Genomic DNA, 25,282 nt, shown 5'->3' with positions numbered 1-25,282 from the left:
GGTGTGAGCCACCACACCCGGCCTTGTTTTTTATTATTAGGAATTATTGTTTTGAATAAGTGTGTCAAGGGTTTTACATCTCTTACAGTAGCCAAAGAAAACAATACTAGGCCTCAATACTATACTCCCTCTTTATAAAATGACAGGGTTGAACTGCATGATTGCCAAAATATCCAGATGTTGAGGGCATCCTTTGTCTCAGACCCTTGATATACTGAAATGACTTAGAGCTTCCTGCAGTTTTCTCAAGAATCCATCCACTGTTGATACAAGCACTTCATTAACAAAGGGCAGAATCTGACATCCTAGAGACCAAGGTCTCCATTAAGTATTGGCAAATTCCACGGATATCAGAGAAGATGGGATGATGGGAAGGAGATTCTTTTGGGAGCCTGCAGGTTTATCTTTCATAAGAAGTCACTCACTCTAAGTGAAAGAAGCCAGACACAAAAGGTCACATATTGTATGATTCCATTTATACGAAATATCCAGAACAGGTAAACACATGGAAACAGAAAACAGTTTTGTGATTTCCAGGGGCTAAGGGGAGGAAGGAATGGGGAGCAACTGCTTAATGTATAGAGAGGGGTCTCCATTGGATGTGATGAAAATCGTCTGCAACTAGATAGTAGAGACAACTGCACAACACTGTGCATGTACTAAGTGCCATTGAATGGTACACTTTAAAATGGTTACTTTTATGTTATATGAATTTTGCCTTAATAAAAAAATAATAAGTCACTGACAACCTTGAGCTAGGTCAAGATTTATACCAAACTTCACTTTCTGAAATGACAAATAGCATGGTGTTAACTAACGAGGGATCTACTTAAGTATCTTATTTTTACTGAGTCTATAGTTCCAACAGTCTTTTTCCAAAGGGCTTTAAATTAATGATGTTCATAATAATAATAGCTAACCTTTATTGAGTATTTACTATGTTCCAGGTACTCTTCTAATCTTTCTAAGTGTATTAACTCATCTAATTCTTAAAGTGACCCTATGAGGTTGATACTACTATAATTCCATTTTAACTAGACCAAGTTCACCAGCCAGAGCAGTAAGTGGCAGACAGGATTCAAAACTCCAACCTCACTAAGTCAAAGACTATGCCTGTCGGTAAAGGCTCCGGGACACAACTGATACAGTCTCTTCAAATCAGCTGTATGTACCACCTTCTTTGATAAGATAACCAAATTCTTTATGAGTTTTTCTAATTGCAAGAAATACAACTGTTTAATTTTCAAGTGAATGAGTGCAATGATGGGGTCCAGCTGGTAAGAACAACCTTGAAGCAAGAGATGCCAAACAGACTTGACCCAATTAAAGGGAACAAAGTCAGACAAACTTTCAATGTCTTGAATAATACTGTGGGAAATCCGCTGGCACCATTTTCAATCAGACTTTCTAATGACATAGATGCTTTGTACCTAGGTCACTATGTTCCTTCTAAGAAGGCTTTCCCTCTAGGAAAGACAGGTGATAACCTTCCACAGAGGAGTCCTTGGCAAGATCAGCTATGTGAACATTGTAATGTTGAAGGAGTCCTGGCTTATGTGGTATTTCTGGCAACACACCTCATGAAAAACTATTATGAGCAAAGCCTTTATTGATTATTGGAATGTCATGCTGTGCTTCGTGCATTTATTTATCCTGTTATATACTCTGAAGTATCCTAAGGCATATATCCTCAATCCTCAGAATATGATGCAACTCTTGGATCTCAGTGTCCTATGAATAATCTAGATCATCTGATATCAGATGATGTGATCCTATGCCATGAATTTTGGGCTTCCATTCAGCAGCATTTGAATAGTGTGCTCTTTCAAGGTGGCTTTTCCTCATTCAGAATCCACACTCCACTTCTTTAAATGTGATTTACCACATCTTCTGAAAGAGGTTAGTATAGCTGAAACTGATCCGTAGATATTACGGAACATGCATTCCTTGTGCTCAGCTGCCTCTGTTGGCCAGAGTTTCTGCCTAGGTTAGGGACAATATTTAAGGGCTCAGTAGTTGGTGCCCTTCTTAAATGTCAAATTTGAATTATTTAATAGGCACTATTGGAGTATATGATTGTGAACTCCATAAATCAGGTGATCCCCTTAGCATTGCATCTGGATTCCCCCACCTGTGGTATTGAAACAGAGAGCAGGGCTCTGCAAGACGGAGTGCAGTGCCTTCACTAGGGGGTGAATTCCTGTTGTGTCATAGTAAACAGCACCTCCCAATGAGCTCCAGACCTGCTTTACAACTGCCTACTTGGCATCTCCACTTGGATGTCTTAGGCCATCTCAAACTTAATATGTCCAAAACTAAACACTGGATTTACTACCTTCCTCTGGAATTTTTCCAATCTCAGTAAATGGCTCCATTATTCATCCATTGCTCAGGCTAAAAACCTAGGGGTGATCTTGAATTTTCTCTTTTCCTTACATCCAAATCATCATCATGTCCTCTTGTCTCTAGCTACAAAATATATCCCAAACCTTAGCACCCCCATCCTCTCTTACTTTAACTACTAACTTACTTTACTTCTAACTTGCTTTCTTGCTACTACCCTTGCTGTCATCTGTCTATTATTTAACCAGAGGCCAGAGTGATCTTTCTAAAACATAAATCAGATCATGTCACTCTCCTGCTCAAATCCTCCAATGATTTCTTATCACATTTACAATACAACCAAACCTATGGGCTCTAGCCTACCAGGTTCTGAATACCTTTGTGGCTTCGTGGATACTGCTTTCCTTCTGAGTCTAATCTTTTTTTATTTTTAAGACAGGGTCTCACTTTATCACCCTGACTACCATGCAGTGGTGTCATCATAGCTCACTGCAACCTCAAACTCCTGGGCTCAAGCCATCCTCCTGCTTCAGCCTCCCAAGTAGCTAGGACTACAGGCATGTGCCACCACACCTGGCAAATTTTTCTATGTTTTGTGGACATGAGGTCTTGCTCTTGGTCAGGCTGGTCGCCTGAGTCTATTCTAATTCTATTCTAGCCCTCTTGTTGTTTTTCAGACTCGCCAAGTTCATTTCCATCTCAGGGCCACTGCACTTGCTGTTCTTTCTACCTGGAACATTGTTCTTCTCTAGATGTTGGCATGGCTCACCACCTCACTTCTTTCAGGCCTCTGTTTCAATATCACTTTGTCAGGCAGACCATCCCTCACCAAACTTATCTAAAATAGCCCTCCTCCATTTTCTCTCCCATTACCTACCATGTTTTATTTTTATTCATAGCAGATATTGCTTCCGACATACTTAAGTATGTGTTGAATGAATAAATGAATGACTTAGCAACCGTGGTAGAGAGTGAATTTTCACCCAACTAATGTTGTACAACTTTCTATATAACAGGATTGCATCTTTCCTCTCTGAATATTGTATATTTTCCTCAGAACATATTTCCCCCTGTCAGTAAAAGGAAAACCTCAATGGTTTTGAAACAGAGTCCAAACTAATCACAACAACATACAATTTCAATAACACAAAAGTATCAAAACACCAACCTAGATCTCAGAAGCAATAAGAATAATAGCACTGAGTCACACATTCCCAGAGTGTGCAAACGTCTTTCCCCTGCAGCAATGGAATTGCAAAATGTTACATGTGATACAGGTCAAAAAGGACTCAGGACAGAGTTATGGCACGGAAAGTGTGAGAATGCTATCAGGTTCTGACCCACAGGACCTGACCTCAATGAGAATAAGGACGCTGAAAGCTTTGGATTGCTTTGTCTCGCTGAGTTCATTTCCTGGTACAACATAGGAATGACTCACAGCTAGAGCCAGGGCTAGCAGCCCTTCCAGTGCTGCCTGCTTCTCAGTAGAACATTCACTGGGCAAGAAAATAGAGAATAAAGTAGATGACGGTGAGATGGAAAGGGAGAGAGAGTGGCAGAGTGGGGAAGGGAGAGCGAAAGAGAAAAAAAAGGGATAAGCTGGGGTGGAGCTGCAGGGAAGGGTCAGTGTGCGTGTGAGACGCCATCAGAACTCCTCCCTGGTGCTGCAGTCAGGTAAAGGCTAGGAGCGCTTCAGGGCATGGGGCTCGGCCTGATGAGGTCTCTCTTTTGTTTCCTCCCTGATTGGTTGCTCTCATTTTTCCTCTCCTTTCTTTGCTTCCTCTGCATATTCCTTGTCCATGTGTTTTCCTCCCACCAAACACCCTGTTTTTCCATCATTTGCTATGGACACTTTTATTGCCTATAAAGGAAACAATAGATTTTCTTGTGCCCCAGGCAAATATATCGCCAGATGTATGGACATCTGTACTTCTGGAGCAGCTTTGCTGAAGCAGCTGCTGCTCTTCTCTAATCCCAGTTGATTGGGACATCCAAAACCATTTCCTGGTGCTGTGATAGGGTCGTGAACTTGCTAGAAGGACCTTTCCCCTGGAGCCCGAGTTCCTCTTTCTGTCTGAGACTGATCACTAGGTTTGAGGTTGTTTTCTCTGCCAGGGCATTTCTGTCTGGCAAGAGGAGCAAGCAGTAGACGCAAGTCACAGTCAGGGCACGCGTGATGAGACGCAGCATTTAGGAGGTCTTGCCCAGGACCTAAGAGCCTGTGAGCTCCCAGGCAAACTGTCAGGGTCTCCTGCATTAGTCTCACCATCAGGAATGAGTGGTCTCTTTATGTCCAGGTCCCTTTGCTTGCTGTATGCAAATTCCAGCTCTGCCACTTTCTAACTACACGGGGATTTTATGTAAGCTAATAAAGACATATATCTCAGTTTTACCTTCTGGGGGGAAAAAGACAATAATTCCTACCTCAAGAATTGTTGCGAAGATTAAATGATATGCTTTCTATAAAGGGCTCAGCTCTGTTTCTGGCATAGCCTCAGCTACAGTCATTACTACTACTAGGTAAGAGGTCATTGTGAAAAGTCTCTACCATCCATTGTTCTTGACTGCCAGGGGTTGCAGCTCCTATTGTTCTCTTTCAGAGCCTGCGAACTGCAACCTGTTAGAGCTTGGGATAGCTGGGAATCTAGAGACCCCGTGGTCAGCTGGCCTGTGAATGGTTTGACTGTTGCAAGTCAACATGAAGAAACAGGGCAGGGCAGTCAGAAGCAACAAACCCAGGACTGCTGTTTGTTACAGGAGTGGTCTTCCTGAAGAGTTTTGCCAACTCTGATCGAGGAAGGACTGGGGAAGAGGCTGAAGCTTTATAAACAGATGTAGTTTCTTATTGACTTTTGGTGTTGACAGGTCTTTTGGGATGAAAGCACCACAGGGTAGAATGAATGCCCTTCTCTGTATCACCAGTACTATTTTAGGATTTTATATTGTTACTTTTCTTCCTCTCAATATTTATCTAATACTACCTTCTATCCCCAGGACCAGATAATGCAGGGCCTAGATAGTTTGGTAAGGGTGTATGGACTTGATATCATTGTCAACATGAAGATTCCAGCTGTCTTTGAAATGGATGGAAATGATATTTGAGGTCTTGTGGGAAAAACTTGTTCTGCTCTGGAGTCAGTGATGTGTTTCTGGACCTCTGGGTCATGCATCAAGCCAAGTGAGGCATCCCTGGGAATGGGTCGCGGGCCTCATCTCTCAGATTCCCCTAGTCTGTTTTGGGCTCTTCCCAAGCTCCCAGATCTCATTTCTATGGGCCTCAGAGCAGGGGGCAGTGATTTCTTCCCACTCCATTTCTAGGGAATGGGCAGACACTCCATTGTACAGTAGCCCTGAGAGCCTCCAGGTCACATAGATTAAAAATTATGTCACAGAGATTTATAGGCATATAGGTGAACAGAAAGATAATTTGGTAGATAATTTCCTTTCTTTTTTATTCTACTCTTATCGCTCTGATGTTACCTTTGCAAAACCACTTAAAACTCAAGAAAAGAAAAAAACACACATTCTGTCACCTATAATGTGTGCTTCTTTTGATTGTATTTGGAGCAGGAACTTTTTCAGAGGTGTTATCTCTGCTAGTTTGAGTTATTTAACTAGCACTTCTTTCTTTCTTTATTTTTTTCTGAGACTTGCGATATCTGTCTTGCTTATCATTGGAAGCCTTAGGGAAACTTGGTGACATATCAAGGCTAACTGGAGTTACACATTCACAGGTCAAGTTTCACAAATTCCTGGTTCCAAAAAATCAGGTCCTGCTGATGAAGCAAGCTCCTGCTGGTTCAGAAGCGACATTCAGGAAAGAGCACAGGTTTGTGGAGCTGTGGATATGAGTCACTGACTTGAAAAATCTAGATGGCTTGTTTACAAAGGTTTTTAAAAGGAGGGTAAAACAACATTGGGTTGAAGGAGATTTTTCTATTTCAAATGATATAGCACTTCCAGATGAAGGGGAACTACCAAAGATTTACTGTTCTCACTATCCTAAAATAGTATCTTCTAAAGAAAGATGGAGATTTGGAATAGTTCATGAAAATAATCTGAAGGACATCATAATAAATCTGGGAAGTTATTTCCTGTTTTTAAACGGCATGGCCTGAAGACCTCACTGCCGTAAAAATGCATGGCATGACTAACTTTTTATCTGCTTCTCAGAGTCCATTTATACAACAAATTCATTCCTTTTCTACTCACTCTTACCTAACCTAGATTAGTCACAAGACAGTTTATTGTGTAGTTAATCTTACCATCCACAAATCAATCATTTTGCTGTTATGATCTTCTGTTTTTGTTTTACTTACATGCAACCTATTTTCTCAAAGGAGCTGGGGGTTTTCCATTTAAATCCACCATTTAGTTACCTATCTTTCTTCTTCTGGTGAGTCTGAGTCAACTATAAAGGCAAACTTCTTCATTCATTCAACAAACATTGATGAGTAACACTGTTCTCAAGGATTGCACACTCTTAGCAAGGAAATAATTACATAAATAATTATACACAGTACACAAACAATTTAAGGCAGGATGTGGCACAACAAACTAGAGGATCTTTTTCATCCAGGAAATGGAGGAAATGATTTTCAATATATGAGGGGCATGCTAAATAGAAAGAACTGCGTGAGCAAAGTCAGGGAGGTAGAAAAGCCCAGAATACATTTGGGGTAGGCAGTGAGCCATCAGTGAAGTTTTTGTACTGAGTAAGGTGCATGCTCAGAATTTCCATTTGGAATAGCAACAATAACTATATTCAGAGAAGTTGCTATGTTCTAGGCAGTGTTCTAAGCACTAGGAATACCCAGCAGTGGGCAAAACAAATAGGCAAATCTCTGCCTTCATGGAGCTACATCTGAGATGAAAATAACAGTCAACAAACAAACAAGATAAGTAAAATATAGAGCATTTTAAATGGTGATAAGTACTATGGAGAAAAAGCTGGGAAGGGAGAGGGAGTGTGTGTTTGTGTGCTGTTTTAAAAAGGGTGGTCAGGGAAGGCTTCACCCAAAGGTAACATTCAAGCAAAGGCCTAAATGGAGGGTTTGAGCCATGTGGGATAACTGGGGAGTGTCCCCAGCAGTGGCAGTAACAAGGCTCAAGGCTCCCAGGTGGGAGTGTGCTGAGAACGATAGGGGGACAGGAAGGAGGCCAGTGCGGCTGGAGCTGAGTGAGAGAAGGTGAGGAAGAGGAAATAAGGCCAGAGGCGTGGGGGAAGCCTGATCACAGCAGCCTCAATGGCCACTCTAAGGACGTTTGCTTTTACTCTAAGATGGGAAACTCCAATGGAGGGTTTGAAGAGAGGGATGACATGATCTGATTTAGGATTTTGTGGCTGATTCTGGCTCACTGGGAGATGATTTGCTATAGAGATTTTGACTTAATTGGTCTGAGGGGCCTGAGTATCCTAGTTTTAAAAGTGCCCCAGATTGAGAACCATTATTCTAGAGCTCGCGTGTTCTCATGTTCATTACCTCAAACGGAACCTCTCAACAACCCTATGCAATGTGCAGAAGAGGAAACTGAGGTGAGGGACGCTTATGTGACTTTCAAGGGCACACAGCTTATAATAGGCATAGCTAAGATTTAAGCTGAAGTTGTCAACTCTTAATCTAGCAGTGCTCTCTCCATCATAGCACTGCTATTGTCAATGGGACCTTTTTCCCATCAGTTTGCCACTAACATAGGAATTTTGGTGAATTTATCTTATATGCTGAAAATACGCAGGTATTACCTCTAGAATTTTTGATTAATACTATCTTAATTCAGCTTTGATTCCATGGTCTGTCACCTTTACCACCCTCTTGCCATCAGATTATGTCACTCTCCTGCAAAAAATGAGACATATACTCAAGTTCAGCTTTGTTCTGGCCTTGGTATTTGGCCAAAATCTGCTTTTCAGCTTCACTTTCAGCCTTGGTCTTTGGAAGGCCAAATTGTCAAATTTCTGTTTCACCTTCTGGTAACTCTAAACTTGGTATACCCTCTCCCCACACCATCAGGTGATCTCATTGTGTAATCATTATATCTAATCAGCATAACTATGCAAGTTATAAGAACAAAGTATGTTAGTGATATGGTTTAGATATTTGTCCCCTCCAAATCTCATGTTGAAATCTGATCTCCAGTATTGGAGGTGGAGCTGAGTGGGAGGCGTTTGGCTCATGGGGGTGGATCCGTCATGAATGGCTTGGTGCCCTCCCTGAAGTAATGAGTGAGTTCTCACTTTGTTCACATGAGAGCTGGTTGTTTAAAGGAGCCTGGCACCCTTTCCTCGCTCTCTTGCTCCTTCTCTAACCATGTGACACATCTGATCCCCCTTTGCCATCTGCCTTGATTGGAAGACCCTGAAGCCCTCACCAAAAGCAGCTGCTAGCCCCATGCTGCTTGTACAGCCTGCAGAACTGTGAGCCTAATAAACCTCTTTTCTTTAGAAATTACCCAGCCTCAGGTATTCCTTGATAGCAATGCAAAACTGACTAAGACAGTTAGAGTCATTGTTAATATGTAAATATGAACTTTCAAATATAGGTATGCCTTTTGGATGTAACTCCTTATGTTGAAATACTATTGATAGTTTAAACATAAATTGCAGAGATGATGGTTGCGAAAATTGTCCATTTTATGCAAAAAATTATTGAGAACTTTCAAATATTAATAGTTAAAAGGAAAAATAATTGAAAATTAATAGAATTACAAGAAAAGTTGGTTAGGTAAATTTAGGAAGGAAATCATATCCTTTTGAGCCACAAATATACTTAAAATTTAATTAATAATAAAAGGTGTGAAGAAATAAACACATATTAAAATTCTAAATGAGAGTAACAATCTGAGGTGTGGATCTGAATATATTCACAAAGCATTTTCTTCAAGCACTGCACAAGCATCAGTTTCTAGGGGGCCTCAATGAAATTGATTCATCTCCATTGGCCAAATCTTCAAGGCTAAGAGTTGAAGAGCAGAAAAACTTTACCTTTGTTCGTTCTTATTGGAAAGGAAGGGAAGCTTAATAACAGGTAGCAACATTACTATCAGAAGTATTCTACTTGCAAGAGCTAGCCAAAAGGTATCTTGCTCCTCGTCTGACTTTAGTTGAAAATGGACTTTTATTTAAAATGCAACGTGCATGGCCGGGTGCGGTGGCTCACACCTGTAATCCTAGCACTCTGGGAGGCCAAGGCGGGTGGATCGCTTGAGGTCAGGAGTTCGAGACCAGCCTGAGCAAGAGCGAGACCCCCGTCTCTACTAAAAATAGAAAGAAATTATCTGGCCAACTAAAACATATATAGAAAACATTAGCCGGGCATGGTGGTGCATGCCTGTAGTCCCAGCTTCTCGGGAGGCTGAGGCAGTAGGATCACTTAAGCCCAGGAATTTGAGGTTGCTGTGAGCTAGGCTGACGCCACGGCACTCACTCTAGCCTGGGCAACAGAGTGAGACTCTGTCTCAAAAAAAAATAAATAAATAAAATAAAATGCAACGTGCAATATTGTGACTGCAGAAACACCAATAGTGCTAAGTTGTTCCTGCATTATTTCAAACTACTGACGTTTGACTACTGTCAAATAAGAAATGATATGTTGTTTATATGTGTCCCTAAATTGCATGAGATTCCTCTAAAATTCTGATATTTCTTGGTATATGTTACCAGTTATAATTATGGTTATTATGTTAAATTATTGTAGGCCACCGATATAACCAAATTTCCTTGTCAATCGTGTCTTTAACAATGATCATTTTAAGTCTTGTTTCCACAGTTAATTGCTTAATTCTGATGCATTTTCTGAAAGCTCTTTACAAGCAATTAAAATCCTAAAGTGTTGTGTCTTCAAGGAGGTTTTGGGAAAGAATTAGAAAGGCCTCTGACAAGCACTCTTGAGTACAGGCTTCTGATAACTTTAGCATCATGTCATTTGGACTGGGTAAGGGACTGCTGGTTTATAAAATTGCTAACCCAAGCAGGACAAGATAAGAATTAATTGAGTCGGGCGCGGTGGCTCACGCCTGTAATCCTAGCACTCTGGGAAGCCAAGGCGGGTGGATTGCTCGAGGTCAGGCGTTCAAGACCAGCCTCAGCAAGAGCGAGATCTGTCTCTACTAAAAATAGAAAGAAATTATCTGGCCAACTAAAATACATATATAGAAAAAATTAGCCAGGCATGGTGGCGCATGCCTGTAGTCCCAGCTACTGGGGAGGCTGAGGCAGAAGGATTGCTTGAGCCCAGGAGTTTGAGGTTGCTGTGAGCTAGGCTGACGCCACGGCACTCACTCTAGCCCGGGCAACAGAGCCGAGACTCTGTCTCAAAAAAAAAAAAAAAAAAAAAGAATTAATTGAATACCAAGAAAATACTTTGCCAGATTTTCATGCTAAATCAGCCAGTACTGAAATTGTTAAGCTAGCTATGCAATTTGAATAAGCTATGGTCCAAGTCAAATTACCTGTGATAACCCATTTAAGAAACAGTGCTATGCACCTAGATTGAAGAAACAAAATTGGTATTTAAGAGGATATGAATCCAATGTTAAGTGGGGACTCATGGAGAGGCTGGATGGCCACCTCATCCTTCCTGAGTCCTTAAAGCTTCAATTATTAAAAGCTCTGCATGCTACAACTCATCATGGAAGAAATAAAATGATCCAAATAAAAACTGTGTATGTGGGGGGATATGGTGACTTCTAAATTGTTTAAATGGTTTATGACCAATGTTTAGTTTGTCAAACCCACAATCCTGGGAAGACGATCAAAACTTCAGGTCTGTTGTGTAGAAGCTTTCCATGCTAGAAGACCAATGCTATAACAGTAGCTAAAAGGTTATTTAACACTCTGTTTTCCTTACGAGGCATTCTGGAGAAATCTCCAAAGATTGAGGTGCTTGTTTCACTGGACAAGTTGTAAAACAGTTAAATAAGGAATTACAGAGGCAAAGCTAATTGAATCAACTGGATTGCCTTGGTCAAAGGTCTTGCAGACGGATGACAATCAGATTCACTTCCAGCAGAAAACATGTTAAGCCCTCGTGAAACAGTCACTGGAAGATCTATGCCCCTAATAATAGAATCTTACGTGTCTTTTGCTACTAAACTCTGATATGACCAAATGTAGTAAGGCTTCAATGCATTATGCAAAAGTATATTTTAACCAGGTAAAGGAAGCTTTTCATGACCCACTGCCTGAGGACACTCAAACCCTTCATGATCTAGAACCCGGATATTGGGTCTTCTGGAAACAATGTCAGAGAAAGACTGCCTTCACCACCCACACCGAAGCAAAACTTTGGGATCTCAAACCTTGAGTCCATAATCTCACAACTCAGAAGCGGCCCTCCTAACTCTTGGAACTGCACACCCATTGGAAACCTTAAAGTGAAGCTAATCGGGGAAGTTTCTTCCAAGAAGCAGATGGCATCCTAGATGCAGACAACTTTCCCAAGATCATAGATCACGACTTCTCTGCCATCATGCAACTCTAACTCTCATTTGTTTCCCTTGTTTATGCCTCCATGAACAATAGAACTAGAAAAGGGGCCTTGTGTGCACCCAGTGAGTATACTTTTGTGAAGGATTTCACATAAATCTTATGCTTTGCTGGATAGAAGATGAAGGGCCAATGTGGGCTAGGAATTTTAATGGTAACTTTATTACTCCATAATCAGTCAAAACCAGAACATTGGTCCACTCCTCTTAACATACATCATAGGTTAAAGAGAACATTTCCAGGAGGCCTTCACCTTTCTGAATGGGCATCATTGTTAGGTCCCTTTTTCCATGGCATGAAGTAAATATAAATGAGATGATGGTTAGCAATGTATCCCTCATGATACACTCCATAGCAGATTCTACTGCAAAGGCTGTGTTTGCCCAACAGACTTCTTTCAATTCTCTTGCTACAGTTATGCTAAATAATAGAATTGCTCTAGATTACCAACTGGCTGAACAGAGAAGAATCTTTGTCAATGGGGACACGTCTTTTTGCACTATGGACAAATACATTTGGATTAGAGAGACTCAGTTGCAGAGGGTTAACAAATAGGCTGCTTGGTTAAAACGAGTAGACTCTTCATGTGGCTCATTCTTTGATCTATTTGATTTTAATTGGTTTGGCTCATGGGGACCCTGGCTGAGGAGCATACTCTAAACTCTTGGTATTCTCCTCCTAATATTCATAATAGTAGTTTCTCTGGTGGACTGTATCCTCTCAAAAGTTTTAAATGTCTGAATGCAGGCATCTGCTGAATGTCAAATGGTCTCTCTTTGACTGGAACAACAAAAACTCAGAGAAATGTATGATCATGAGGATATTGTGACCTATGAATGAGACTGGAAACCCTAGATTATGGTAACTGGGAGCAGAGCTAAACCCTAAGTTTGGTCACACTCTCACCTAGTAAGAACCTGACCAAAAGGGGGAAATTGTTAAACAAAATTATGAGAGTCCTTTGTTCTGGACTGACCTCCTGTACTAGGCACCAATAGCCCAGAGGGGTGGGGAACCTGCAGCCTTCTGATTTCAAGATTGTCGTTTTTTAAGCACCAAAGAAGGCAAGAAAAGTTTCATTGTTCTCTGCAGCACCCCTTTTAATAAAAGGATTTGTTCTGTAACATTTGGATTTAGTCAAAGGCCACACTTAAGGACCTAAACGGCAGGGACACATAATCAAATTGAAACTTTAAGGAAGCAGATAGACCCCAAAACAGACAAGGTTTTTTTTTTCCTCCTGAAAATAGGAGATTCTAATGAAAGAGTCCCCTCTGCTCTAATCCTTGACATCAATGCCTAAAGTTTTGGTCAACCTCTTAAAATTGAGACATTGACCAAAAGGGGGCAATTACTAAATTAAGTTAAAGCTGCCTCCTTTAATACTTAAAGTTTGGTTAAGGGTTTCTCCGTACATAGTGAACAGTAATCTAACTGGATGTGTAAATAGACTGTAACCCACTTTTGTGCCAGTCACTGAGCTTTGGCCAATCACAGGTGGCCAACTGTTCAAACCATGTTCAAGTAAAGGCAAATGTGGAGCTGTAACCAATCCAGCTATTTCTGTACCTCACTTCGGTTTTCTGTATCTCACGTTCCTTTTTCTGTCCATAAATATTATCCGACCACGTGGCAGCCCCTGAGTTGTTCTGAACCTATTCTGGTTCACAGAGCTGCCTGATTCATGAATTGTTTGTTCTTTGCTCAATTAAACTCTGTTAAATTTAATTTGTCTGAAGTTTTTCTTTTAACACTATGAACATTTTTAATAATAAAATAGTAATAATAAGTAAATTCTTAAATAAGGATTTAGATTTGTTTTTATATCCCAGAAACATTAATTTTAATATTTGTCTTTTCAGCATTCAGACAAAATGTAAATTCAGTGCACCTCTTCAAAATCCTGCAAATGGTTTTGACTTAAAATTAAATCCAAACTCCTTACCACAGCCTACAAGTGCTTACACAATCTGGCTTGGTCTAGTCTCCTGTTCCATCTATTGTTCGTACTTCTCTCACCCTCCCACCATTCACTATTCACATTGGTCTCTCCTTTCTGCTCCTCCAATTTAAGATTTTTCCCTCCTGGGGCTTTTGCTTTGTCTTTCTCCTATCTTTCTGTATTCCTCCAATCTCAGGTCAGATATCACCTCCTCAGAGGTCAATCCACCTCCATCTCCATCTGCAGTAATCACATTGGTGTGTTTTATTTCCTTCATAGCATTCATCTTTACCTGAAATTATCTTCATTTTTCATATGCTCATTATCTGTTTCCCAAGCTGTAAATTCCATGAGTCGGGAACTTTGTCTTGCTCACTATTGTATCCTGACTAACCTAAAGCAGTGCCTAGCACATAACAGATGCTCAAAAATAATTTGTTAAATGAACACGTAATGTGATATTCAATAAGGATGCTGTCAGTTTTGAGTAGGTCCCCAAAGGACAATAGATTAGTGCAAGTACCCTTTCATCCTAAAGCCAAGTGTTAGTTTATCATGCAAGATGTGGAAGAAATTGTGGCTTGGCATTATTCATCACTCACCTCCAGTCCATGGGGGTGGAAGGGACTAATGACTCATGAAGAGTATTTCTTTGGAGATATCTTATACTTACCCACACCTCCCACGGGAAAAAAGAGATGCTTCCCCTTACCTCAGGCTATGTGAGAGGTGTTTTCAGGGAAACTCTTGGAGAACTTGCTACATGTCGCCTGAAGTCTGGGAGAATACAAAGACCTGAGAGAAATATTGGGAACGAGCTGCACTTTTGCCAACTGTAGCTACATGAATTTTTCCCAGGGGAAAGTGTACTGAAGTCTGCAATTTACTTTGACAGGCACCAAAAATAAGATGGTTTAATGGGTTTATAAAGGGAGGGATGGATGGACAGTTATGGGATAAATCAAGTGCAGTAAAATGTCCCAGGGTTTGGTGGGAGAGAATTCTGTATGAAGCCATTTTGAAAGGGATTCCAGCTAAGAAGACCATGTGGCTGTCCCCCAAAGGAATCAAGCAGAGGGTTGAACCCTCAGAAGTCCAGTGGCTGAGGGCTAGGGTCCTAAGTGCTTGCCCTGAAACGACTTCATGCATGTCATAGTAGTTGAATGTCGGAGAAGCTCTGCCACCTTCCCTCTCACAATTCAAACCTGGAGGGATCTAAAAGCTGTCAGAGAGTGGTTAAGGTGGAGGAGATAGAGACATGGAAACAAAACAGAAGTGGACTAAGACACAGGCTTTTAGCCTGAAGCAGGACTGAGTTGGGGAAAAGGAAAAGCTTTAACTTGGAATGAAGTTTGTGTGACCTCCATGAGGTTTTTTTTAGGTTTCGTCCAGGGCAGAAAAAGAAATAGTCTTTAGAGAATTTGAAGGGACTGAGCAATAAAAAATAATTTTCTACTTGTATCTTATTGAACCCTGCTCATTCAATAAAATGCACACGCCTAAAAAAACCCCAACCCTGGACGAAAGAATCCTGATTTAAGATATCACATGTTCATTTATTTAATAAATATTTATTGAGCTGCTATATTTATTTAATACCACCTGCTGTGTGCCAGGCATTGGTAGTGAAGATACAATAGTATATATGATGAGCATTTGACATAAGTAGAGAAGTTTTAAAAATAACTGGGTTAATAGTAACATTCTGTCTTGATAGAGATTTGGTTACGTAGGTGTATGCTTTTGTTAAGACCACAGTTCAATATTTGGTTAATAATTTTCTCCTTTGAATGTAAAATATACATATAATAACATATACAAGTCTTAAATATATGTTTGCTGAGTTTTGACATGTGCAACAACTCTGCCTTCCTTCAATGTTAGCAGATATCCTTGCCTCCTACTTCACTGAGGAAACAGAAGCTACTAGACAGGCATTCCCTCAACGCTCAGCACTAAACGTATAAAGGTACAGGATTTGCAGCCATATCTATCTTTTCTTTCTTTTCTTCTTCTGTTCTGGACAACATGTTCCTACTTCCTTCCAAGGCCTTTTGCTTCCCCTGGTTTTTGTATCCCATCCCCTCCAAACTTCTCAGAGGCCTTTGCACTGTTGGATTATTCCTCACATCCTGAACTCTCATCTCAAGGCATGAGCTTGTTTAAGTACTAATGCTGAATTCTCTGTTTCATCAGAATCCTAACACATGTCATTTTCTCTTTTTGAAACAATTTTCCTACTACTTCTTTACCAATCATAACCCTGACCTTCCATCCCTACCACAGTAGAACCTACTGAACTTCCTTTTTCTTGACTATCATCTCACTTACAATTACTTGTTCTGTGTATGTCTTGCCCAGAAGACAAACGTGGTCTCTGCTTTCACAGTGTCTCATTAACTGCAGTACCTCCAGTGTTTAGTACAGTGCCTGGCACATTAAATACATTAACTATTTATTGTGGAATAAAATAATTCAAATTCATTCATATCATCTATAAAATGTAGTATTTTTAAAATGTCTTCATTTTCTTCATAGATTTTTTCCCCCAATAGCTATTGGCATCTTTTTTAGGATTACATTAAATAAGAAGGACATTGTGATATTTTTGTTCTTATCATTTCTTTTGATTCTACTCTTATAATTTATTTATGTACTTACTTTAGACAGCCACAGAAGCTGTGACATTCTTATAATTTAAATAGATGTCTTGTACGTAGAAAATTCACAATGAAAACTATTTAATAGTCATAAAAATCCTATAATGTGGAAAGATCCTTGGAATTCCTATATTTAGATTTCCTCAGATCATTCCTGAGAAGAAAGAAGAAAAGCCAAAGTACTGTGGTATTTTTATGACTACATTATTATTATCTTTTTACTCAGATGGAGTATCTTATGGCTAGAGACCACCAGTGGGGAGACAAGCTAAAAATTTAGAGTTCACTTTATCTTTCAATTGTGAAGGATAATGTTCATCTGTTAGTTTACGTAACTATAATATGTATTATAAATAACTTAGTTTTGTTCGTTTTTTTTTGAGACAGAGTTTTGCTGTGTTGCCCAGGCTAGAGTGAGTGCCGTGGCGTCAGCCTAGCTCACAGCAACCTCAGACTCCTGGGCTTAAGCGATCCTACTGCCTCAGCCTCCCCAGTAGCTGAGACTACAGGCATGCGCCACCATGCCCAGCTAATTTTTTCTGTATATATATATTTTAGTTGTCCAGATAATTTCTTTCTATTTTTAGTAGAGACAGGATCTTGCTCTTGCTGAGGCTGGTCTTGAACTCCTGACCTCGAGCAATCCACCCGCCTCTGCCTCCCAGAGTGCTAGGATTACAAGCGTGAGCCACCGCGCCGGCCTATAACTTAGTTTTTTTGAGCAACCCTAAATTCATTTAGTATTCATGAATCCCAACTAGGTATGCAACAGACACTAGGGACCTAACATTATATTAATTGCACATGTATGTAACATTCCAACATACATATGCATTTTAAATACACATGCATATATAAAATTTGAGGAGGAAGAAGAATAAATAAAACTAAATGAGAGATCTTTATGTATAAGCATAAACGTTTCTCCTTACAAACTGTTTCTCCTTACAAACTGTTTCTACTGTCAGCCTTGATATAAGTCTTGTTGAGACAATATAGCTCCTTTCAGCAGGCCAATATACAGTATAGGTTGAATATCTCTTATCTGAAATGCTTGGGACTAGAAGTGTTTTGGATTTCAATATTTTTTTAAATTTTAGAATATTTGCATTATACTTACTGGTGGGGCATCTCCAATTGGAAAATCTGAAATCTAAAATGCTCAATGAACATTTCCTTTGAGTGTCAAGTCTGTAATCAATAAGTTTTGGATTTTAGGGCATTTCAGATTTTGGAGCGTTTGGGATTTCAGATTTTCCAATTAGAGATACTCAACCTCGATCAACATAAGTACAGTTAAGGGCTTCGCAGACCAGCCTCATCTTGGAGTCTTATTCAAATAAAACCAGACTAATAATCTAGATTAACTGAAAAGGCAATTCAGGTCTTTACTGAAGGCTCCTGAAGCAAGACAAAGCAAATTTCGTAATATTTTCTTTCCCTTTCCCACCTGTGTATCTCCACACCAGTGCCCCAAACAGCAGCCATCTGTACTTTCTTCTTTCACTTAAGAATTAATAAAACTTAGCTTATACAGTTGTCCATAAGTATCTGCAGGGAGTGTTGGTTCCAGGAACCCTTGTGAATATCAAAATCCAAGAGTGCAAAATCCAGTTCTTTATATAAAATGGCTTAATATTTGCATATAACCTATGCACATCCTTCTATCTATTAATATTTTAAATCATCTCTAAATTACTTACAATACCTAATACAATGTAAATGCTATGTAAATAGTTGTTATACTGTATTATTTTTAATTTGTATTTTATTGTTGTAATGTTACTTTTTATTGTTTTTTTCCCCCCAAACGTTTTCCATCGCCCTTGGTTGAATCTGGAATGCAGCATGCGTGGATACAGAGGGCTGACAGTACAGCTTTTTATATTTCTTCCTCATCCAGGAGCTGACTAGCAAGCAGGAACTCTTCGGGGAGGGTGTGGGTGTTGCAGGCTGTGTATGAGGAGATGCCCAGAGGGAATCTGCCATGCTAAAGAAGTGTCCGGTTTCAAGGCAGTTTCTGCCTCCAAGGAGCTAATGATCTGAAGATAAAAGGAACAATCAATATGTACAGTGGGGAAAGCAACATACTGGCTTATATAATTACCTGTTGGGTGGTGTTATACAGAGATTGGGTAAAATGAGGGGTCCTGAGATGGGCGAGGTGAGCCTAGAGGTGGGCCTGGACCTGGACCATGAATTAACTAATCAATAAGTATTTGTGGAGCTTCCTAGCGGAGCTTTTTCCAGCCATTCCGTCTGTGCATTTTATATATGCATTTTTTTTTTCTGGGGCAAGACTCCGTTATTTTTATCGTATTCTCATTCCTTTATAGCCATGACTCCCTTTATTTGAGTAACATAAGGAAGGAGCATATGTACAGTGGGCAGCTAAAAGCTCTTCCCACATCACTAAGAGCTGGTTTCGGATCCCGAAGGGGTCTCTGCGATCCCGGGTGTCCTGGGACCCACGCGGCCCGACACTCCTCCAGTTTAACGGTCCAGGCGTGGAGCGTCACCTGCTCCTCAGCCTCTGGGCCCCCCGGGTTCCTCCCACAGCCGCTCAGGCCATTTGCCGTCACCCCGCCCACTGCCCCTCGGTGCCTCCTCCCCCTTCCTTTCCCTTCCGTGCGCCTCCATTTCCGACTACGCCTCTCGCCTATTAGGGCTCTGCTCGGCTTCCGTCCCAGATGATCCCTCCCCGAGGCTGCCACCGCCTCCTCCATCTCCCGGAGCTGGAGCCGCCTCTTCGGCCAGTGGCGTAGCCAGCTCGGTGTCGCGACCAGCTAGACAGGGGCGGAGGCGCGGAACCCAATCTGGACCCGAGCGGGGGGCCATGGAGAAAGCGGCCCGAGGCGCTTACTACACCAACTAGCGCGGGCCGCTGCGGCAGGAGGCGCCATGGACCGAGCCCCCGCAGACCAGGTACGCGGGCTCGGGCAGGGCCGGTCGGTCTCGGGGCTGGGGTCGCTGCTTCCTCCCAGGCCGAGCCCAGGTCTCCGAGCGTGGGACTCGGGCAGCCACAGCCCCCGGGTTCCTGCGGTCGGAGACCCCCCGCCGCCCACCCCTTGCCCGGGAGCCTGGCTGCACCCCGCTCGCCTGCATTGTTCCGGCTGCTGCCCTGGGCTGGGGGGCTTTTCCAGCCCTGTTTGCCCCTCGGGCCGGGGGCTCGCCGTTGCCTCTCTTCCCCTGCTTGGTGAAAAGGGCCAGAGGCTCCAAGTTGTCCGTGCTCCACCGGGAGGAGGGCCTGTAACTTCCAGCAAATCTTCCCCCTCCCCCCATTCCTTCCAGTTCTGGAATGTGTTTTCAAGGTGGAAAGGCGTTTTGAAGGCTTCTCACCCAGAAAGACCGTCAGAGAATGTGTGATAACTACAGATGAAGGGGAATCCTGGGCCTTTCAGATCTACGTTCAGTTGAGCATTGTTTTTGCACTGGCTTTAGGGAGGAGGTCTTCCTTTTAAGAAATAATATCACGGTTTCCCCTTGTCTGTTTATCCAATTATTTTGCAAAACTTGTAGTTAGTGTTTTTTAAAAATGGAGCTTATGTTTTAAGGGTGTAGGAGCATGAGTTCTTTTCTGAGCCCGTTTTCATATTCTCAGAGTAGTCCTATTAGTGTTCTGTTTTGTTTTTCATTGCATCAGTTTCTTGATTATCCGTATTAGTAAGTGCTGGGAGGCAGGGATAATGACGTTATAAAAAAAATCTCAAATAATAATTTTTTTTTCCCCAGTACTTACCGCTTTTAAGATCTCTAGGAAATCCCTTAATTTCAAGTCTAAGTTTATTCACTCTCTGTTCCCCTCCTTGAAGGGCTTGCACAGTAATGAATTAAGCAAATAGAGAAGGCAGAAGAAAGTTTAGTAATTTTTGTCAATTAAATTTACAAATGGGTTATTAGCACTTGATTAAATAAAATAAAATTTCCCAAATTCCTGTATATGTCCATATTTAGTTGGAGCTCGTTTTGATTTTGAAATCTGACTCTTTGCAGGCAAAGCACAGCTTCCTAGTTGTATTTGATTTTATGCAAGCTTTAATTTAAAAAAAAAAAGCTTTATGTGAATATAACTCTGAAAACACAAACAAGTTTTATAAAACAGTACATGTAATCACTAAAGTAAAAATGATGTGCAGCCTTTTGGCCAATACACATAGGCTTTCCTGTGACCCACAGTATTCTATATGCAGCCTAAATAGAATTTAATGAAAAAAAAAACTTCTAAAGGTATCTATCAAAAATACCTGAGATTTAAAAGCCTGACAATAAATAGGAATTTTCCTTGAATCATTTCCTTGTGTATGCGTTACTGCTAATGAAGGGGTTTGACATTTTGGTCCTTCAGCATGATGCCAGAACTGTAACCATTAATGCTACCATATGTATACTTAGGGTTCCTTTCATCCTAGAGGAAATGTAATTAACTATTTAGATGGTAACTTTTAGCATAGTTATTTGTGTGTGATTATCTTAGCAGCAAGTACTATGAGCAAATTATTTAAGCTAGAGAGCCTCTTCCTCGTTCATGCTGTCTTTCCAAAGTCAACAACCTATTAAAACCTTGTAGAAATTTGAGAACTAGAAAAAATCATGAAAAAGGATTTTCTGTTGAAGACTTTTTTTCTTCTAGTACCTTCTGCCTGTTCCTCAGCCTTAACCCTAAATGAAAGAATAACTTGAAATTCTTTCACTCTCCCGTGCACTCAGAAAAGAGATCCAGAAAAGTGATGTGACTTTGCCTAGTTAATGCGTAGGCAGCTAATTCAGGGGTGCATGGATGACCTGGAAGGAGTGTGCTTCATTTTATATGTGCGTTTTTCTGGGGCAAGACTCCATTATTTTTATCATATTCTCAAAGGAAGGCTAAGAACCATTAACTTAATGGTAGATTAGGGACTCAGATTTCTCAACTTTGTGGACTTCTTGATTCTTTTCCAGTATACCATAATGTAATGGCTGTGCTGAATTTCTGTTTTTTCTTCACAAAGTGTTCGTTTTTTCCTTTTAAACCAGTGTTGATTTATATTCAGAATTTCTAGAAATGCCTACAGCATTAAAACTTACTCATTATAGTATTGTACTGGTTAGCAATTCATACAAGTTTGATTTTTAAAAACTACTACTTAATAAAGAAGACCTTTTGCATTTCATCTTAACCCAATTAAATCTTTGGGGTATTTCACAAGTGTAACTTGAAAAAAAAAAATCTAACTTTTTTTGGTTGAAGGCATTCATGTTGCTGTTCTTGCAAATTACCTCTTTTTTTATATATTAAATCTTTTTATAAAAAGATAAATTTTGTCTATGTTGATCAAAATTTTACAAAGTAAGTTACTGGGAATACAGTAACTGGATAATCTTAATTGCAATAATGACTATTTGAAAGAATGTTATAACCAGAAGAGAATCTTAGGAGTATTCTCTTTCAGCGTTCTCTTTTACAGAGTATTCTCTGTATTTAATCAAGACAAGTAGCTTAATTTTAACTGCCAGAATTAGATGTTTTAAGAACAGCTGTTACTTGGTATAGTGCATTTTTTCCCTTAGAAACAAAAGCTTGTGTAAAGGGATGTGAAGAATAAATCATGGAGTTCATTTTGTTTATAAGGCTTAGTGTTTCTATTTTTAGGAAATTTAGAACAGTGTTTTGAGATTTTTTAAAGTAAACAATGGGCTTAGAAGTGACAGAACACTTGAGGTTCACAATTTTTTTTGTGTTATCACAAATAACTTAAATGTTGGCTTAATTTTAGTATATTAGCATTAGATAAGTTCTTTTAAAATAATTTACAAAGTTATAGGTTATTAATCACTTTAATTGTTAGAAAAACATGTAATGATTTCATGCAACTGTGCTGTTCAATAAGGTTGAAAAATTGGCTTATTGTTTTCTGTAAATAATTTATAAACTTCAAATATCAGTGCACCAAACTAAATGTATTCTAAATAAGTTACTAGAAAGTGTTTATTATTCTGTAATACTTATAGTTGGCCTTTATATATGGATATAAGTAAATTACCTATCTTATCAGATTTTAAAAACAATACTTTTAACAGTCAAAAACTAATATAATACATACATGTTCATTTAAAGAAAATACCATTTGGACATTAAAAAAGACATTTTCAAGCCTTTAGGGCAAAGAGGAAATAAAAAGTAGAATGATACATTATTCAAAAAGTAATAATAAAATATCACATATGAAAACCTATGGGATGTGGCTGAAGCTATACTCTGAGGCAAATGCATAGTCATATATAACTTCATTGTTAAACAGGTTAAAAGGAAAATAAAAATTAATCATACAGGGTAAAAACTTAAGGGGGAAACTTCATCAAAGGAAGAGAGAAAATAATAAATATAAAAAATAGAAATTAATAGACTAGATAAACCAGAAACTAATATTAAATCTAGAAAGCTGTTTTTTAAAAAAAGTACCATTGGATTTTAACAATATTAGATTTGGTTTGTTTTAAGAAAAAGAGGAAAATGTATGGATGGCAAAGCAATTGAGTAGAGTCTAAGTTAAATACTTTGATTTTTTCCCTCGGTATTTCTGGAGTGTTGCAAAACTTACACATATAACAACTGCAGTTTGTTTTGGCAAGTGGTTTATTTTATTAGTAAATATACACCATTCTAATCAGAAAACAATATATAACCATCAGTTATTTCTTAAGCATTAATAGGATTTTCCTTCAGAAGATGTTTTATCTTTGGCCATGAGACGTAAAATATCTTAATGTTTGAGATACCATATTTTTACCTTAGCATAGAATGTATGGAGGGTTTTCATGGTCATATTTTTTCTGTGGGTGTGTGGTACATACTCTAGAGTTTCACTGTGGGAGAGTGTCTCATTATGTTCTAACTTCAGTTTTGTTTTTTAAGTGGGTGTCATTTTTTTTCTACTGCTTAATCTGGGAAAATTATTTGCATTCTTCTGGAGGTTTCATCTCTAAGGAGTTTAGTGTACGTACATTCTCTGCTGTGTGCTTTGTAGTAGTTTGCCCATTTTCTCCAGATCACTGTAGTATAGTGCTCTTTCCAGAACATATGCTCAATGCATATTTGTTGAATTATATAGGCTCTCAATGATCTGATTGCATTTGTCTAATAAATTCTTTTAAACAAGTGTTTATAGTTTCATGCTCCGATAAATCCTTGAGTTTTCTAGATTATTCACATCAGAGGTATTTTATTTACTGACATTTGCTTTAATATACCCCAAATTAAAAATAAGTATGAAACTGCTTAAATATTTTTTCAAAGACATGTTTCTGGGATTATAGTTTTTTCATTAATTTGGAAAATTCTGAAATTTCTGAAAGATAATTTTGCTATTAGATAGTTGTTTTTTTCTTAAGCAAATATAGTACAAGGATTAGACTTTTTTCAGTATAATTTAGACTTACTGCATATTTATTTTCTTTATGGAGACAACTCCCTAGTGTAAAATGTCTGATCCCTAAAAAGTAGATCTTGGCAAAAGTAGAGAGACTAAAACACAAAATTCAAACTGAGGAATAATGTATGAAGTAACTGATCTAATTTTTTAAATTAAATAACATTTTATTGTCCACTATGAAAGACATGTTTCTTTGATTTCTATACTAATATAATTAAAATATTGCCAGAATCTGTTGCTTACTTAACATGTTAACTATATGGGGCTTTATTAATTTTATGAATAGCTTGGGATCTTAACATTGCTTTTCAGGCCTGAGAACAAGAGATGCTGCATTTTGATGTATGATACGGAAGGCCCCAAAGTCACAGTAAACAACTTTTGAAACTATACAACTCAGAGTTGTAACTATAGGAGAAAGTTTGCCAGTCTGTTCCTACTAGTGACATCTTCTGTTTGTGCAGCTGTTGATTATAGCAGCTTCTCTCTCTTTTTTTTTTGTTGCTAAAAACAAAGAGTCATTTCAGTGTTTGTGAGTTTTATTGTTGAACTCTGGTATCTAGAATTGCACTTAGAATAAAACCAATACAAACTTTAATATTTAAAGGTATATACTGTGTATATGTGCAGACATTAGTTATAAATTATGCATGACACCTTTTCAACAGTGGGGTTGCGTAAGTTTATAAAGCTCTTTTTTGTAAAGTACAGTGAAATCTGTTGCAACTTTTGACCTGAGCAAAAATTTGAATTTGCTACCAGAGTAATTTATGAGTTGGTATTGTTGTGGGAGAAAGGTCGGGAAACGTGCTATTTTTAAATTATTTATTTATAATTACATTATTATGATTCCTTTTTCATTTTAGACTAATAATTTGATGTGCCTGTATTTCTTGCTTTAAAACAAAAACCTAATGCCTCCTAGTCTAGATTTACAAAACTGTTCAGCAAGTTCTCATATATTCAAAGGGACTTTTTAATTTTTAAAGGAAATAATAAGCATATTTTTAGTGCAGTTAAAATGGGATTTGAGATTCCTCTCTTCTTATGCATGTGTATGAACTGTATAAAGCACATTTCTATTATCTTTGCATTATTGTTGAAAGCTAACTCAGCTTTTCTTTTCCTAATTGAGGAAACATTTGTTATTTTGATATATTATGCCTTATGTAAATAAGTTTGGATTCTAATGAATATTACTGAGTGAAAATTACTAACATATTATTAGTGTGTGAAGGTGTTTTTGCCTCCCTCTCTCTCTCTCTTTTTTTTTTTTTTTGAGACAAGAGTCTCGCTCTGTTGCCTGGGCTATAGTGCTGAGGCAGCAGCCTAGCTCACAGCAACCTCAAACTCCTGGGCTCAAGCGATCCTACTGCCTCAGCCTCCCAAGTAGCTGGGACTACAGGCACGTGCCACCATGCCCAGCTAATTTTTTCTGTTTTTG

The 25,282-nt window shown here is 39.2% G+C and overlaps 1 protein-coding gene across 2 annotated transcripts in view; it reads left to right on the top strand.

Moving 5' to 3' along the window:
- The first annotated feature begins 19,067 nt into the window (after nucleotides 1–19,067).
- SECISBP2L (SECIS binding protein 2 like) overlaps nucleotides 19,068–25,282 on the top strand; it is a 49,921-nt gene continuing 43,706 nt past the window's right edge. Inside the window, exon 1 of one of the 2 annotated variants that reach the window (XM_045528723.1) lies at nucleotides 19,068–19,354. In XM_045528723.1, the coding sequence (XP_045384679.1) occupies nucleotides 19,331–19,354 (24 nt within the window). In that variant the 5' untranslated portion in view covers nucleotides 19,068–19,330. The remainder of the gene's footprint in view (nucleotides 19,355–25,282) is intronic. The other variant, XM_045528732.1, reaches the window with a different exon arrangement.

This window comes from Lemur catta, chromosome 1 (genome assembly GCF_020740605.2).
Source record: "Lemur catta isolate mLemCat1 chromosome 1, mLemCat1.pri, whole genome shotgun sequence".
In the NCBI taxonomy this organism is placed as follows: Eukaryota; Metazoa; Chordata; class Mammalia; order Primates; family Lemuridae; genus Lemur; species Lemur catta.
This window is presented reverse-complemented; position numbering and strand designations above follow the sequence as displayed.